The sequence below is a fragment of the Oryza brachyantha genome, chromosome 11, assembly GCF_000231095.2.
Source record: "Oryza brachyantha chromosome 11, ObraRS2, whole genome shotgun sequence".
Classification (NCBI taxonomy): Eukaryota; Viridiplantae; Streptophyta; class Magnoliopsida; order Poales; family Poaceae; genus Oryza; species Oryza brachyantha.
Window position 1 is genome coordinate 4,561,871 of NC_023173.2, and position 15,959 is coordinate 4,577,829.

At 40.5% G+C, this 15,959-nt stretch overlaps 1 protein-coding gene and 1 long non-coding RNA gene across 2 annotated transcripts; one reads left to right on the forward strand and one right to left on the reverse strand.

Moving 5' to 3' along the window:
- Window positions 1-1,675: 1,675 nt before the first annotated feature.
- LOC102701664 lies at window positions 1,676-2,791 on the reverse strand. The gene is made up of 4 exons (XR_423894.3): window positions 2,644-2,791; window positions 2,430-2,510; window positions 2,124-2,199; window positions 1,676-2,036 (listed from the first exon to the last, which is right to left on the reverse strand). It is a non-coding gene; the product is annotated as an uncharacterized LOC102701664 (long non-coding RNA).
- An 858-nt stretch (window positions 2,792-3,649) lies between these two features.
- Window positions 3,650-9,024, forward strand: LOC102701387 (disease resistance protein RPM1-like). Its single transcript, XM_006662770.3, has 2 exons — window positions 3,650-3,801; window positions 5,942-9,024. Exon 2 carries the CDS (start codon window positions 5,947-5,949, stop codon window positions 8,656-8,658), a length of 2,712 nt encoding a protein of 903 aa, XP_006662833.1. The 5' UTR covers window positions 3,650-3,801; window positions 5,942-5,946; the 3' UTR covers window positions 8,659-9,024.
- The last annotated feature ends 6,935 nt before the right edge of the window (window positions 9,025-15,959 follow it).

Below are 15,959 nucleotides of genomic sequence, written 5' to 3' on the forward strand. Positions count from 1 at the left end.
GGTATGTAAGATAAGTACTCATGATAATCCAGCTGACATGATGACAAAGTCAGTTCCTGCCACTAAGTTTGAGCTTTGCTCAAGCTTGGTTGGTGTTACGGTATAGTCCAAGAGACTATTTGGCGCGCAATCAATTTGACCTATGAGGTGTTTATTGGTGATTGATGATTTTGATGCTACAAGAGGAAATTCGTCTCAAGGTGGAGATTGTTAAATATGTGATCCGAATTATAACTGAAATTATATTCGGATTAGTTTCCTAGTAGGTTTCTCCCAGTTGTTTTCTACTAGGAGTCGGATTAGTTTCCTAATAGGATTCTTTCGCCTAATCCTACTAGGACTCTTAGATTTTCCTCTTATATATACTCTTGTAGTCTGCACGGGAAGAAGAGAGTTCTCATTGTTTTCCCTGCATTGTAATCATATCCTCATAGTGGTTATTGCCGGTTGGCGCCCGTGGTTTTTCCCGCAAGAGTTTTCCACGGTAAATTCGTGTCTCGTTTGTGCCTTTGTTTCTAACATTGTAGTGATTGTCACTCTATTTCGGAATGTTATAACAAAAGTTTAATTCCATTGCCATGATTCCTGCCAATAAGTGCTCTGCTGCAAAATGTAATTGCAAGTTACTGCTTTGGCAGAGTGAGTGGTAGGTGCAAAGCTCCATGGCTTTACAAAAATTTCAGTCCAAAAGGAGAATCACAAGGATGCATTGGAGATTAGACTTGGAAGTTAGATGTAACTAAAGAAGTTGTAAGGTGTTAAAAGATATGGTCCGAATCATAATATTCAATATATTTGGATTATGTTATTAATTTTCTAATATGACTCCTGGTCTTTTTCTTCTAAGACTCTTAAAGTTTTCTAATAAAACTTGTTTTTTCCTATTAGATATCCTAGATTTCCTCTTTATATATCTCTTATAACATACATGGAAAGTATGTGACGACCCACTGTGTTCCCTTATGTTGTAGTCATATAGACATATAGCCATGTAGTGATTATTGCTGGTCAGTGCATATGATTTTTTCTCACGAAGGTTTCTGCGTTAAATTTCTTGATTAATTAGGACTTTGAACAGCAATTCATAAGATTTCAAGTGTAACTTGATTTGAATGAGTAAGATCATTATCTTCAAGTTTATTTACACAACACCAGGATCAGTCTCGATCAGAAAGGATGCTTTCTCCAGTGTAGTCATTTGCCTCTGAAAACAAACTTTGGAAAAATTCCTGTTTTATCCATGCGGAATTCCTCGATTCAAGCAACAACACATCAAAATCCATGACAGTTGTGGTCAATTTCTTGAAAGGCTTGCGAGCACCTGCAACAGCTGTTTATAAGCCGTCTGTAGGTTAAAATTTGTAAAAAAAAACCCTATCACATCTAACAGACGGCCACAACATCTCTTCGTGATGAGACGACATGGGTGCGTGCTCCAATACCAAACCGACACATCCTAGCACTGTTGTATGCCACATCTTGTCTATTCTCAATAGCACTATTGATTACCTTTATTTATATGTCAAAGGATAAATTAAATGTTTTGCAGATAAATAAATAGACAAGTCATTGTACAAGTTGTCTATTTAGCTATCTGTATATGTCAAATAGACAACAACCATCTACGCTGTTGTCTTTGCCCTTACAAATATCCATGACGTTATGGTTTTACTTTTTATGAAAGTTCAGAGTTGTCATATTCATATGGCCCTTTTCTTGTAAAAAAAAAGTTTACAGTAAAATACCCCTTTTAGGGAGACCAATAACCACATTAGAAATTCATCGATCCAATTCCGTAAGCAAAACACTAATGTATCACACGGAATAATCTCATTTCTCTGAATACACAATATACAACAATGTAAACACCGAACATGAAAAATCTTTGGAATAAACAGGATCGTAGTTCCTGACACAAATGAGGGACTTCACACCATCCAAATTCCCTTCGATTTCTCGATGAACCATACGTTGAAATTGCGATCACAGCCGCGCCGATCTAGTTCGCATTTCGCCTGCTAGAGAAGCACCCAAAGCTGCAGGAGGAGATCACGCAAAGAGAAAATTGGGTAAGCTTCTAATAGTTTCTGAAAACTCTGATATTATGTATTGATTACACCTACAGTCTCTCGAAGAAGCTCGGTTTCTTCGCTTGTTCATTGGTACCATTAGGTCTTAGGGGATGACCACTGTAGTAGCCTTATCAGAAGAAGAAGAAAAAAAATCAAAAATAAAGATTTTCATACCTTTAAATGGATCCAAACTGTTATATATTATGAACTACGAGGGAATCAATCTAGTAAACAAAACAGATTAAAATATTTGATGTACAGAATACCGAAAATTAAGAAACGATCGTACCAGCACTAAAACAACGGATCGCGTATCCCATCGGAACTAAACCTGTTTGAGCTATAGTACATACGTACCAGGGATCTGAGCGTTCTGTTCCTCAACGGGCCGTGAAGCCTGCTGTTCTTCGTGGTTCGCCGGACGGCCGATGAAGTAGCCTACATGCCAACACCACAAAAGTAAGAAATTTACAGAAAGAAAGTTCTATCTCAAACCATTAACGTTTGTCGATTTGGTCTGAGAAATAGTTCTCTTGGTTGATGATTCGTTAAGCTTTTAGAATCCACATACCTGGAGGATTACTATCGCTCATGTCGGATCTCCGGCTGGTTAGCTACCTCCTCTCCGGCGACCGGCGAGATGAGAAAGACGAAGACTTGCAGTTGCAGGTCTCCGGTCTCCGGTCTCCGGCCCTTTAAATTGGATGAAAACAGAAGAGAACAAGCCTCTAGCTTTCTGTAAGCTGTCATTAATTAGAGATTAGAATAAGGAGACAGGAATTATATTAAGCAGTTTGACCGTCAGTCATCCGTATGTGGACACTAGTCACTTTAGCGGTTAGCCGCAGTGGCTGCAGGACCACAGTAGACTAATTTGGTCCTTGTTCCAACTGACTAACACCGTTCTCTTTTCGATTCCGTTTATACTTATAAATTAAAATTAAATTTTTAACCTTAAATTTAGAGTTAATTTTAAGGTTTTTTCACCAAAGTTTGTTTTCCAGTATTAACTTTTAGATAGCTAAGACTATGTCTATAAATTTTTAGTTCACAAATTATTTTTCATCTGCAAATATTTTGTTTGGATTTTTTTAAGCAAACAATCACCCCATAAGGGTTTATTCAGTTGGGAGGAGTTTTCGCTCATATGAATAAGAAAAATAGAGAAGTAGGAATGCATATACACAACAATTTATTGTAATTTTTTCAAAAGATTAGAGTGGATGTAAAACTTTCTTTGTTTCATCTCTATCTCCCATAGGAAAGAAAATTTTACTTTGATTTTCCTATACTTCATTTCTACAAACCAGTAATATCAATACGAATTATTCCTTAACAATCCAAATCCTCCGTTTTTTTTCTCTGCATTCGGGATGGCTTTCCAGTTCACCTACTACTGGACTACGGATCCTCTTTTTACGAACAATCCATATAAATTCTGAGATCAGAAGTTTCTTGGAAGGAAGCTTCCACAGTGGACTCCCGTCCTGCACCTGCACGCACAACTTGGCCACTAGACGATGGGTACATGATTGCTTAGCCGCGTCGACTTCGTTTCCAGGTCAAGTCGTCGGTAGTGGCTGATTCAGAAAATTCAGACAAGCTGGATCTGAATGAGATTTGGGGCTAGTGGCTCTGTGCTTATAATCTGCCCTTGCTGCCTTTCAACCTCTCGTCATCTCACCAGCTTTGCTCTTCAAGACACGCCTAATTGGTCTCTGCAGCTCAGGTTAGATTCATTAATTTGTACTGAATCTTTGCTTTGTATAAATCAAGTTCGTAAGCTGTCAGGTTTGATTTTTTTTGTTTATATATGCTGGGAAATTCTGCCTTTCTTGTGTGAATTTTGCCCCGTTTGAGACTTGAGAGGAGGGATTGTTAGTCTATTTTGGGTTGAAAACATTGGGCAATTAGTTCTGAATTTGAATTTGAATTCGCGCGAGCATAGTTCCGCAGAACATCAGCGAATTATCAGTCCCAAAGAGTGGGAAAGAGCTTTTCTGTCATTGGATAGTGCAAATTTTCAGTAAAGTTTCCTTGCTTGAAAATACTGAGCAATTAGTTCGTTCTCAGTTTCAGTAGGGAAAGATTTTTAGTGACGATTCAACTGCATTTTTTTATATTACTGTTGCTTAAATCATCACTTTCAAGTTTCAACACTGTAGGCATGCAGTATGTGCTAATTACACGTTCCAGTCATTTTCACATTTCTTTCTTTGTTACTTAGTCTTCCATCCTCAGTCTCAAATTTTTGGTGCATCTTTATACTGCTTCCTGATGAAATGGTTAGCACTCCTTCCATTTCATATTAATATTATAAGACTTCTGGTTCCCCTAAATTTATCTATGTATCAATGTGTATGTTTTGGATGTGTTCAGATTGATTAGCACACGTATTTAGGTAAGTTTAGAAAGTCTTATAATATGGAACGATGGAATAATAGTTTCCATGAGGCATTGAATTTAATCCAAAGATATCTTCTTATTACCAACCAATCCTGACATGGAAGTTGTTATTTACTTGCATTGTAGTTTTACAACACATCCAATGCTTATATGGGAGCAGCAGAGTTATAGAGGTTACAAAAGGAAACAGGCCAATTATAGAGCCCATAACAAATCTAACAAACTTTTAAATCTAACTCATGTGCCTGCCTAAATGCTGCTGCTGTCTTGCAATGAGGAAGGTTGCTGAAGTGACTAGAACAAACACTGTCAGTATTCCTTTCTCCAGGTTCTACTTTTCCATATCGAGCACCTCCCTAGAGGCCTGGAGCTTCAGAGACCACCATAAAGATTCTCTCCTCTCTTCCGACAAACACAATTCACTAGCATTGCATAAGTCGTTATTCCAGACAAATAAGCATATTACAGGTAATACAAAGATGGGCTGAACCAATTACACGAATCCACTGGTGATGGCATTACTACACAGCTTTACCCTGAGATACATATCAAACTTTTTCGGACAATTAGGTTAAATGGAAGCCACTCTGGCACTCTGCAGGATCCCCTTAGCACCCCCAGAGTTGAGGCAGTGTTTTTCAAAGAAAGAGACTTCGCAATACAATCTGTAAAGCACAGCTGACAGGTGATTGCACAAATAATTCCCTGGTAAAAAGATGGAAAATGCTGAAAGCATTTAATATACATGATTATATCACCTCTTAAATAAATCATTGGTGATTGCCAATGACCATCAAGACTGGGACTTCAAAATACCAAGCAGTAGGTCTCACAGGCTAACTACAAAAACAAAAACTATAAACAAATGGCACATAAACGTGTAAACCTTCAGAAATAGTAAATGTTGCAGACACTATAAAGGAATTATTTCTCAAAAAAGATTTACACAATTCAGCCCCTTTCCAAACATTTTGTACTAATAGGCACAGTGTAGCCTATTACAGAAAATGGACCTTTCTGAATAGCGCATATGGGCACCCATGTGCTCAATGGAGCCACTAAGGTCCACAAAAATACTATCCTAGTTGGCACCCTACATCACACCAAATCTTAGAGCGCCATAGTATATATAGTGCCAAAATTTCATGGATCTGTGCTTAGGGTCCAGTTTAGAAAAGTTTTATCAAGGTTTAATTTATAAAGATAATATTTTCCAAGAAGAACAAATTTAAAACTATGATCATGTAACAGGTGGGTACATAGAAGATCAAAATAAAAACTCACAAGCATGTATGGGATGGAACAAAACTTTAGGCTCAATAGGATGAGTAAGCTGAGTGGCACATAAGTAATCTTTTTTCATAACCTTCTTGTTAAATTACAAGGACTGATGCCCTAGCTTGTACTAATTTACATTAGTTTGTGACTAAATTATGGAATGTAATCTGTGCATCGTCATGCAGAAGACATGGAGGCTGTAATCCTTGCTGTCTCAAAAATTGGTTCTGTTTTAGTGGAGGAAGCCACCAAAGCTGCTATAGCCAAGCTATCTGAAAAAGTTACAAATCTGAAGGAACTACCACGGAAGGTTGAGGAAATAGAGAATGAACTGAAAATGATGAACAATGTTATAAAGCAGATAAGTACAACACATCTTACAGACGATGTTGTCAAGGGCTGGATTTCACAGGTGCGCGGCGTGGCCCATCATGTTGAGGATGTAATGGACAAATACTCATACTATGCTCTTAAATTAGAGGAAGAGAATGCCATGAAAAAAATCTTCACCAAAGGAAATTATGTTGCAGTTTTCAGTGAAATAGCTGATGAGATTACTCAGATAGAGAAGAGAATTGAAAATGTTGTAAAACGGAAAGAACGGTGGCTACAGCAATCCCACTTCAATCCCAATCCACTTGCTAATATTGAAAGGAAACGATCCCAAGACTGCCTCCTGGAACTCGTTCAAGATGATCTTGTAGGGATTGAAAATAGTAGGAAATTGTTGACTGAATGGTTGGACTCCAATGAGGCAGGTAACACAGTGATAACAGTATCTGGTATGGGTGGATTGGGAAAAACTACCTTGGTTCGTAATGTGTATGAGCGGGAGAAAAACAATTTTCAAGATTCTACTTGGATTGATGTGTCACAGAAATATGATGAGCTTGATTTGCTGAGGAAATTGCTTAGAAAGATTGGGCCACCTGAACAGACACAGCTATCAGATTTGGATGCCCATGAATTGAAACGTACAATAAAGCAAAGACTAGTAGATAGCAGATTTCTGATTGTATTGGATGATGTCTGGAATCGAGAAGCATACAATCAAATGGCTGATGCATTCCAGAATCTCCAAGCTGGTCGCATAATCATCACGACACGACAGGGTGATGTAACAACTCTTGCTCACCCAACACGTCAACTCATAGTCAAGCCATTGGAGAAAAGTGATGCATTTAATCTCTTCTGCAGAAAGGCCTTCTATAACACCATGCACAGCAATTGCCCACAGGATCTTGAGAATGTGGTTCACAACATAGTGGATAGGTGCAAAGGCCTGCCACTTGCAATCGTGTCTATAGGTGGCCTGTTGTCTTCAGTACAACCAGAGTATCATGTTTGGAATGAAGTGTACAAACAACTTCAGGACGAGCTAGTGAACAACAGCAATATCCAAGCAATTCTAAATCTGAGCTACCAAGACTTACCTGGACATCTTAGAAACTGTTTCTTGTATTGCAGCCTGTTCCCAGAAGATCATAAATTTCCACGGGAGACCCTTGTCAGGCTGTGGGTTGCAGAAGGCTTTACAGTGCGAAAAAGACAAAATACACCAGAGGAGGTAGCTGATAGATATCTTCGGGAACTGATCCAAAGGAATCTGCTAGAAGTTGTGGACTATGATGAGCTAGGTAGGGTTAGAAGCTGTAAGATGCATGACCTTGTACGTGACCTGGCACTTTCTATAGCTAAAGAGGAGAACTTTGGTTCCGCAGATGATTATGGCACAATGATAGAAATGGATAGGGATGTTCGCCGCTTGTCATCTTGTGGATGGAAAGATAACAGTGCACCAAAACTGAAACTTCCACGGCTTCGAACCCTAGTATTACTCAGAACAATTTCAGCCTCCCCTTATATGTTAGATTCAATTTTGTCAGAATCAAAATACCTCACTGTTCTCGAGCTTCAAGATTCAGAAATCACTGAACTGCCAAAATCTGTAGGTAATTTATTCAACCTACGTTACATTGGCTTAAGGCTCACCAAGGTCAAGTCACTGCCAGACACTATTGAAAACCTGTCTAATCTCCATACTCTGGACATCAAGCAAACAAAAATAGAGAAGCTACCACGGGGAATTGTTAATATCAAGAAGTTAAGGCACCTACTAGCAGATAGATATGCTGATGAGAAGCAAGAGGAGTTCAGGTACTTTATTGGAGTGCAAGCACCCAAAGATTTGTCCAACTTGAAAGAACTACAAACTCTTGAGACCGTGCAAGCCAGCAAGGAATTGGCTGAGCAGCTGAAGAAACTGATGAAATTAAGAAGTGTGTGGATTGACAACATAAGTTCTACTGATTGTGCAAAGCTTTTTGCTACCCTGTCAGATATGCCACTTCTCTCCAGCTTGCTTCTCTCTGCAAGGGACAAAAACGAGGCACTTTGCTTTGAGGCTCTCAAGCCAAAGTCCACGCAACTGCACAAGTTGATTATCAGAGGGCAATGGGCCAAGGGGACACTTGATTACCCAATATTTCATGACCACGGTACACAACTCAAGTATCTAGCACTGAATGGGTGTCAACTTGGGAAAGATCCACTAGCGATGCTTGCATCACACTTGAAGAACCTCACTTACCTAAGACTGAACAACGTGCGTGGCGCAAAAACGTTGGTTCTTTCTGCGGAGGCTTTCCCCCTCCTGAAGACACTTGTGCTGAAGAACATGCCTGATGTCAACGAGCTGCAGATTATGAATGGTGCACTTCCAATCATTGAAGGTTTGTACATTGTATCTCTTTCAGGTCTGGAGAGGGTCCCTCTGGGCATTGAAACCCTTCGAACCTTGAAAATACTGTGGCTACTTTATCTGCACAAGAACTTTAAAACTCACTGGATTGAGAGCAATATGCACCAGAAAATGCAGCATGTTCCAGAGCTACACATGTAGGAGTGCCATATTCCTTTTTTCCTTCAGTAATAGTCTTGTCTGGTGCATCTCAATTTGTCTTGCCTGTTGCAATAAGTTCATAGGTATGGAGGTGTTGGTAACACCACCTGAAACATTGCCTTTTGTTATTCATCAGGACCTGAAGTTTGTTCAATTGTTTTGCGTTGTTCGGAGATTGATTTGGACTGCACTTGCTAGTAATGATGCTACTGTAACTCACCTTCCAGTATTCCATATGAGAGAAACTTTTCCTTTGTTTGTAATTTTGAGAGGGATGCACATTGTCTCAAGGGAGCGTTGTTGTACACTTACGTATATGAGCAAGACCCCTCTATCGAATTTCAGACAAAATAACTAAATCAGAAGATGCAGTCCTTACATCTTTTTTGTTACAAATTCACATCGATTGTTTAGCCGAAGAAATTCTGAGAGCTCCCATCATATGGCATGGCAAGCCAGAAGCCTTGAAGTGATTACGGATGCATTACAGTGCGACCCGCGAACTCTATTTGTTTCGATGTGCCGAATTTGCAACGAGATGAGCACGCAAGAAAGGGTGGAACACCTAGAAAACGGAACACTAGAACTGATTGCAGATGAACACCGCGCAATCGATACGGAACCCCTAAAATCGATACCAAAAATCGCAGGGGTACTGAATCCAGTGTCGTTGTCAGATCCCGGGATGAGAACCTGATAATCTGAAGAAAACTACACAAATTCAGTGAATAAAACGAACGGATCGCCAAGTATTTTGGGTGGTCGCCGCAAGTCAAGATGAACCCTAATTACTTCTACTCCTAAGATACTAAAAATTACTTCTCACTTCATACTTCTCATTGGCCGCATCGGCTGGCATAAAAGGAGATTACAGCTGTGTTGTCTCAGAGTTTTTTTTTTTTTTTTGCTTTACACGGGTGAAAGCACAACCCGACAAAAGATGACAAAAACAGTAAAGTAAATTAAGTTGCGACCGTTCGATCTTCATAACGTTTCGCCCGTTTTAGTCTGAGCCATCCGATGCTGCTTCACGCCTCCACTTTCTGCAGGAGACAGGTTCTGCCAAAGTATTAGCCAATGAGTCACGGCCACACCTCCTCTAGGGATCATCCTACGTTGCAGCACTGAAACTGGTTCATTTTTGATCTTGCCATTTGGTCCGACCAATGGTAAGTTAGCAAGAGGTACTGCGTTTGGACCCAAATGCTTTTTCAACTGACTGACATGGAAAACCGGATGTATGTTAGAATCTTCAGGTAATTGCCAACGATAAGCCAGCTGGCCAATCTTCTCAAGAACTTTAAAAGGACCATAAAACTTCGATCTGAGTTTCAGAGAGCCTCTAATACCAAAAGCATTTTGTCTGTAAGGTTGAAGTTTGATGTAAACCATATCTCCCACCAGCAGTTGTCTCTCAGTTCTGTTTTTGTCAGCATAAAATTTCATCCGATGTTGGGCAGTTGCTAGACTGTCTTTCAGATTCTTCAATATTTCTTCCTTGTCCTCCAAAGCGACCCTGGCTTCAGCTGATACATTGCAAGGTACCGAAAATTCTCCTATTTGCGGTGGGTGATACCCGTAGAGTGCTCTGAAAGGAGTCATATCAATTGATGTATGATAGGTGGTATTGTACCACCATTCAGCTAGAGCCAGCCATCTGTACCATTTCTGAGGTTCCTGGAAGGTCATGCTTCTGAGATATGATTCCAAACACTGATTGACTCGTTCTGTTTGGCCATCAGTTTGAGGGTGGTATGCAGTGCTGAATCTGAGTTGAACATTTAGAGCATTAAAAATCTCCCTAAATAGCTGACTGGTAAAGACCCTATCCCTATCTGTGACAATGGCAATAGGGGTACCATGGAGCCTGTGTATTTCCCTCATGAAAACTTCAACCACATCTTGTACAGTGAACGGGTGAGACATTGCTATAAAATGTGCATATTTTGTCAGCCTATCAACTACCACTAGGATAGTATCTTTACCTGCAGATCGTGGCAAGCCTTCCACAAAGTCCATTGATATGTGAGTCCATGCCATTTCTGGGATCTCCAGGGGATTAAGCAATCCAGGTATGTGTATGTTCTCAGCCTTTGTTACATGGCAAGTGGGACATTCTCTAATGAAGGTTTCAATTTCCCTTTTAATTTTTGGCCAATAAAACAACCTTTTCATTCTTTGATACGTTGCTCTCATTCCAGAATGCCCTCCAAAGTTAGATGCATGGTAAGTATGTATTAACTGCTTCCGGAGTTCAGTTTGAGCCCCAACATAAATCCTTCCCTGGTACTTGAGTAGATTACCATCACTGCTGTAAATGCCCCCAGGATTATCTGAGTCAACCCAATCTCTGATTTTCTGAGCTAGTTCATCCTGATCATAACTGAGCTCCAAATCCCTGATCCACTCCAATGTAACTGTGGTTACTGCCTGACATATCTCTTTTTCTTCAGGTTTTCTGGAGAGAGCATCTGCTACTTTGTTCTCTTTGCCACTTTTATATTCAATTAGGTAATCAAACTCTAATAATTTCAACAACAGCTTGTGTTGTATTCCTTCTGTCAACCTCTGGGTCATCATGTACTTCAGACTTTGTTGATCAGTTATGATAACTAATTTGTTACCCAGTATGTAATGTCTCCAGTGTTTGAGAGCCTCCAAAATAGCCATGGATTCCTTTTCATAGATGGATTGAGCTGCAGATTTAGGTCCCAAAGTTTTACTGAAGTATGCTATTGGCCTGCCATTCTGCATAAGAACTGCCCCTATGCCCTTCCCACTAGCATCAGTCTCAAGGGTGACTGGCATGTTGAAATCTGGTAATGCCAGTACTGGACTATGACACAGGCATTGTTTCAATTCTTCAAAGGCCTTAGTTTGCTCTTCACCCCATTGAAAATTATCCTTCTTGAGCATGTCATGGAGAGGCCTGCAGATAATTCCATATCCCATAATGAACCTCCGATAATATCCTGTCATTCCCAGGAAACTCCTCAATTCAGAAATATTTTTAGGAATTTGCCAATTCAGTATCTCCTTGATCTTTTCACGGTTAGTGGCTACTCCATCTCTGGAAATGACATGCCCCAAATAGGCTACACTTGTTTGAGCAAAAGTGCATTTCTTCAATTTGATTCTCAGCTGATTTTTTTCCAATGCCTGCAATACCAGCTTAAGATGTTGCAAGTGTTCAGACATGTTTGAGCTGTAAATCAATATGTCATCAAAGAATACAATGACAAATTTCCTTAGATACTCTGCAAAAATTTGGTTCATTAGAGCTTGGAAAGTGGCTGGGGCATTGGTTAACCCAAATGGCATAACCTTGTACTCATAATGACCCAAATGTGTTTTGAATGCAGTTTTCTGTATATCTCTCTCATCCATCCTGATCTGATGGTAGCCTGATCTCAAGTCCAACTTAGTAAATATCATTGCACCATTCAATTCCCCAATCAAGTCTTCTATGATAGGCATTGGAAATTTGTTTTTGATAGTTTGTGCATTTAGCTGTCTGTAATCCACACACAACCTCCATGATCCATCTTTTTTCCTAACCATTACAGCAGGTGATGCATATGGGCTGAAACTAGGTTGGATTTCTTCAGACTGCAGCAGTTCAGCTATAATCTTTTCCATTGATTCTTTTTGGTAATGAGGTACTCGATAGGGCCTCAGGTTTGGGGGTTCAGACCCAGTTTTTAGGTTAATGGTATGATCACACTCCCTTTTTGGAGGTAATCCCTTGGGTTCCTGTATCACTCCCGGAAATAACTGTAGTAACTTCTGAATTTCACTGGGTATATCCTGAACTGCTGAAGCATCTGGTGTATTTTCAGCTATCATATTGATCTGAATAACACAACCCAATTCTCCCTTCTTAAACAGTTTTTCAGCCGTTTTGTTTGCCCTGAGCAATAACATGTTTTCCTGGTTTGGTAAAATCCTGGATCAAGAACAACCTCCCTTGCTTAGTGATGCCTAAACATCTTTGCTTCAGATCCAATTCAATAGGACTGTGTTGATAGATCCAATCAGCCCCTAGGATTATATCGTATCCTTTTAGTGGAATTAAATTGAATCCATTACTGAATTTTTCACTTTGAATGGTATACTGAGTTTCAGGCACTTGTAAGTCACTGACAATCTCCCCTCCTCCTGCTACTGTCACCCTTTTTGCCTGACTAGTGTGCAACTGACACCCATTCTTCACAGCAAAATCTTGATCCATGAATGTACTTGTACTGCCACTATCCACTAGTCCCACTGCCTTCGGACCATTTATATTAATGAGCACTGCAAAAGTATCTGGCCTAGTGGTGCCCAGTAATGCATTATGAGAGATCAGCATGAGTTCTTCTCCCTCTACTTCTTTTTCTTTGTGTGGACTGCCAGGAGCTGTTTTAAATTCCCCTTCTTTTTCCTCAGATTCTTCTAGTTCCTCCACTACTTCCCTGTCAGTTGGATCCATCAGTAATGCATAAACTGCCCTTTTGATTTTACACTGGTGTCTTGGATCCCAAGGTTCTTTACAGTACCAACACTTCCTTCCCTCCTTTTCTTTAGGAACATCAGGTTTGTTGGGCAGTTTAAAAGAATTAGGTCTGTCAGGAAACCTGTTCCTGTTGTATGAGTTAGGATGGAAACCTTTCCTGGCATTAGCAGCTTTTTCATAATTCTTTGCATACCAATATGATTCCAGCAGTCCTTGAGGCCTTTGCCCACTGACATCATGTTTGATATCACCTCTTAAACCCCCAATGAAACAACTGGTCAGGAAGGGCTCTTGGAGATATGGATGATCCCTCCTTACCAGGTCGACACATTCCTCAAATTTGTCAATATATTGATTGACAGACATCCCCTGTTGTTTCACATTTTGTAACATCTCCACAGCTTCATGCACATTTGCGTCAGTAAATCTTGTACTGATCATTGCACACAACTGAGGCCATGAAATCATCTGCCAAGGAATTCCCACACCTCTAAACCAGGTTGCTGCTCTTCCACACATATGAGCTAAAGCCAAATTGACCCATTGATCAAGTGGAGTTCCAGAAACTTCATAGAATTTCTCACATTGCTTCAGCCAATTCAGAGCATCATCACCATTAAATAAAGGTATCTCCAGTCTAGGTTCCTTGATAATGGCTTCAGCATAAGTACTATGACTTCCACGTGGATCAACATAAACATTCCTCTGAGCATCCAACATCCGCACCCCAGGAGCATGCTGGAATTGAAAACCTGGAGGTCTTCCCATATTATGCCCCTGTGGCCCTCCTCCTCCTCCTGGAAACCCAAAACTAACCCCCCCATTTTCTCCAGCTGGTGCAGGAGGTGGATCTGCATCAGGACTACCGATTGGAAACTTTGGTGGTACCCATTCTCCCAAGGGATCAGCCTCCGGAACCACACCCCAATCTCGCACAGCCCCACTAGCAGCATTCTCCTGATGTACTGCACTGACCCTGCACCTGCTGTATTCATTTGAATCACTGCAGGTACTTCTCCCCTCACCTCAGCCTCCTTTTGCTCACAAAATCGGACCAACAGTCCCTTGATCTCACTCACTTCTTTTTTCAGATCCTTTAGACCAGCAATATCCTTCTTGATCACCCCCAGTTCAGCTCTCAGTTCAGCGATATCCTCCATCTCTCCCGCCGAACTCTGAGATCTGGTCTTACTAAACCATACACACCCCATAACAAACCCCCGAGAAAGAATCGAGTACCTGAACTTGCTCTTCTGGTTCGAGATTTTACAGCGGCAACGGATATCGTGCTACCAACCTCCCAGATCTGATACTTCTCTTCGCTTGCTCTGATACCTATGTCAGATCCCGGGATGAGAACCTGATAATCTGAAGAAAACTGCACAAATTCAGTGAATAAAAACGAACGGATCGCCAAGTATTTTGGGTGGTCGCCGCAAGTCAAGATGAACCCTAATTACTTCTACTCCTAAGATACTAAAAATTACTTCTCACTTCATACTTCTCATTGGCCGCATCGGCTGGCATAAAAGGAGATTACAGCTGTGTTGTCTCAGAGTTTTTTTTTTTTTTTGCTTTACACGGGTGAAAGCACAACCCGACAAAAGATGACAAAAACAGTAAAGTAAATTAAGTTGCGACCGTTCGATCTTCATAACGTTTCGCCCGTTTTAGTCTGAGCCATCCGATGCTGCTTCACGCCTCCACTTGACATTTTCTTCAGACTAAGTTCAGATTCTCTTCTTCAGATGTTTTCTTCAGAATTCTTCAGACTTCCACTGATCCATTTCCAGTCCTGACAGTCGTTAACTTACGAATCCAATGAGAGGCGCAGCTGCCGGAGCACCGGGTAAGGCGACGCAATCGGATACGCCTGGGCACGCCACCCACGGCGGGCTGCTGCCGCCGCCGCCGCCGGCGAGCGCTTATTGGGGTTTGGCTCCTCCCTCCCTCCGCAGCAGCAGTCAACGGATTGCCTCCAACCTGGGCTGGGCTGGGCTGGTATGGGCCGATGAGGGTCGCTCTACTTACTTGGGTCCAGCATTTTGGGCTTTCTTTGGATTACGGCCTATGTTGAATTGGGCTTCTTCCGGAATGGGTTTCAATGGCATCGGAAGAGTGTTTTGTTGATCAGAAGTCCAGGTTGAGTCCCTCAACTATGAACATACGTTACTCTCTAAACTGGGTCAATTTTACCTTCTTTGATTCTTTGCATTATAGTGTTACAGTTAACAGTTTTATCAGTAATATTAAATAAAATAGGAAAAAATGGCCGTGAGGATGCGCGACCCCACGCTCTTGTTACAATGAAATTGCAGGTCTCCGTTTTAGTTGGATTATGCCTGCCTTTCTCTAAGCTGTCATCACTCATTAGTGATTAGAACATGGAGAGTGGGATTATGTTAAGCAGTTCAGTGCACGAACAGTGCAGCAGCCATTGCTACATTAACAATGTGCTCATTAATACATTTGCCAGGTCTCACGTATCTGACACTGAGTAGCATACTTGATACTCCATCCGTTTCAGAACTTAAGATGTTTAACTTTTTTTCTGTAATGTTTGATTATTTTTTTTATTCAAAAAATTATGAAAATATCATTTATTTTGCTTGTGACTTATTTTATTATCAAAAAAATTTAATCATGACTTGTTATTTTTTATATTTGTACTAAATTTTTGAATAAGACGAATGATAAAACATTGCAAAAAATAATTCAAATATTTATGAAACGGAGGCAGTAAAAAACATCGTCACATGTTCAAAAGCAGAACCGGCTCTATCTCAAATTCTCAATGGACGTCGGT

Bases quoted from the DNA above. Each gene is read 5' to 3' on its own strand.
- LOC102701387 (XM_006662770.3), top strand. From the start codon at position 5,947: ATGGAGGCTGTAATCCTTGCTGTCTCAAAAATTGGTTCTGTTTTAGTG.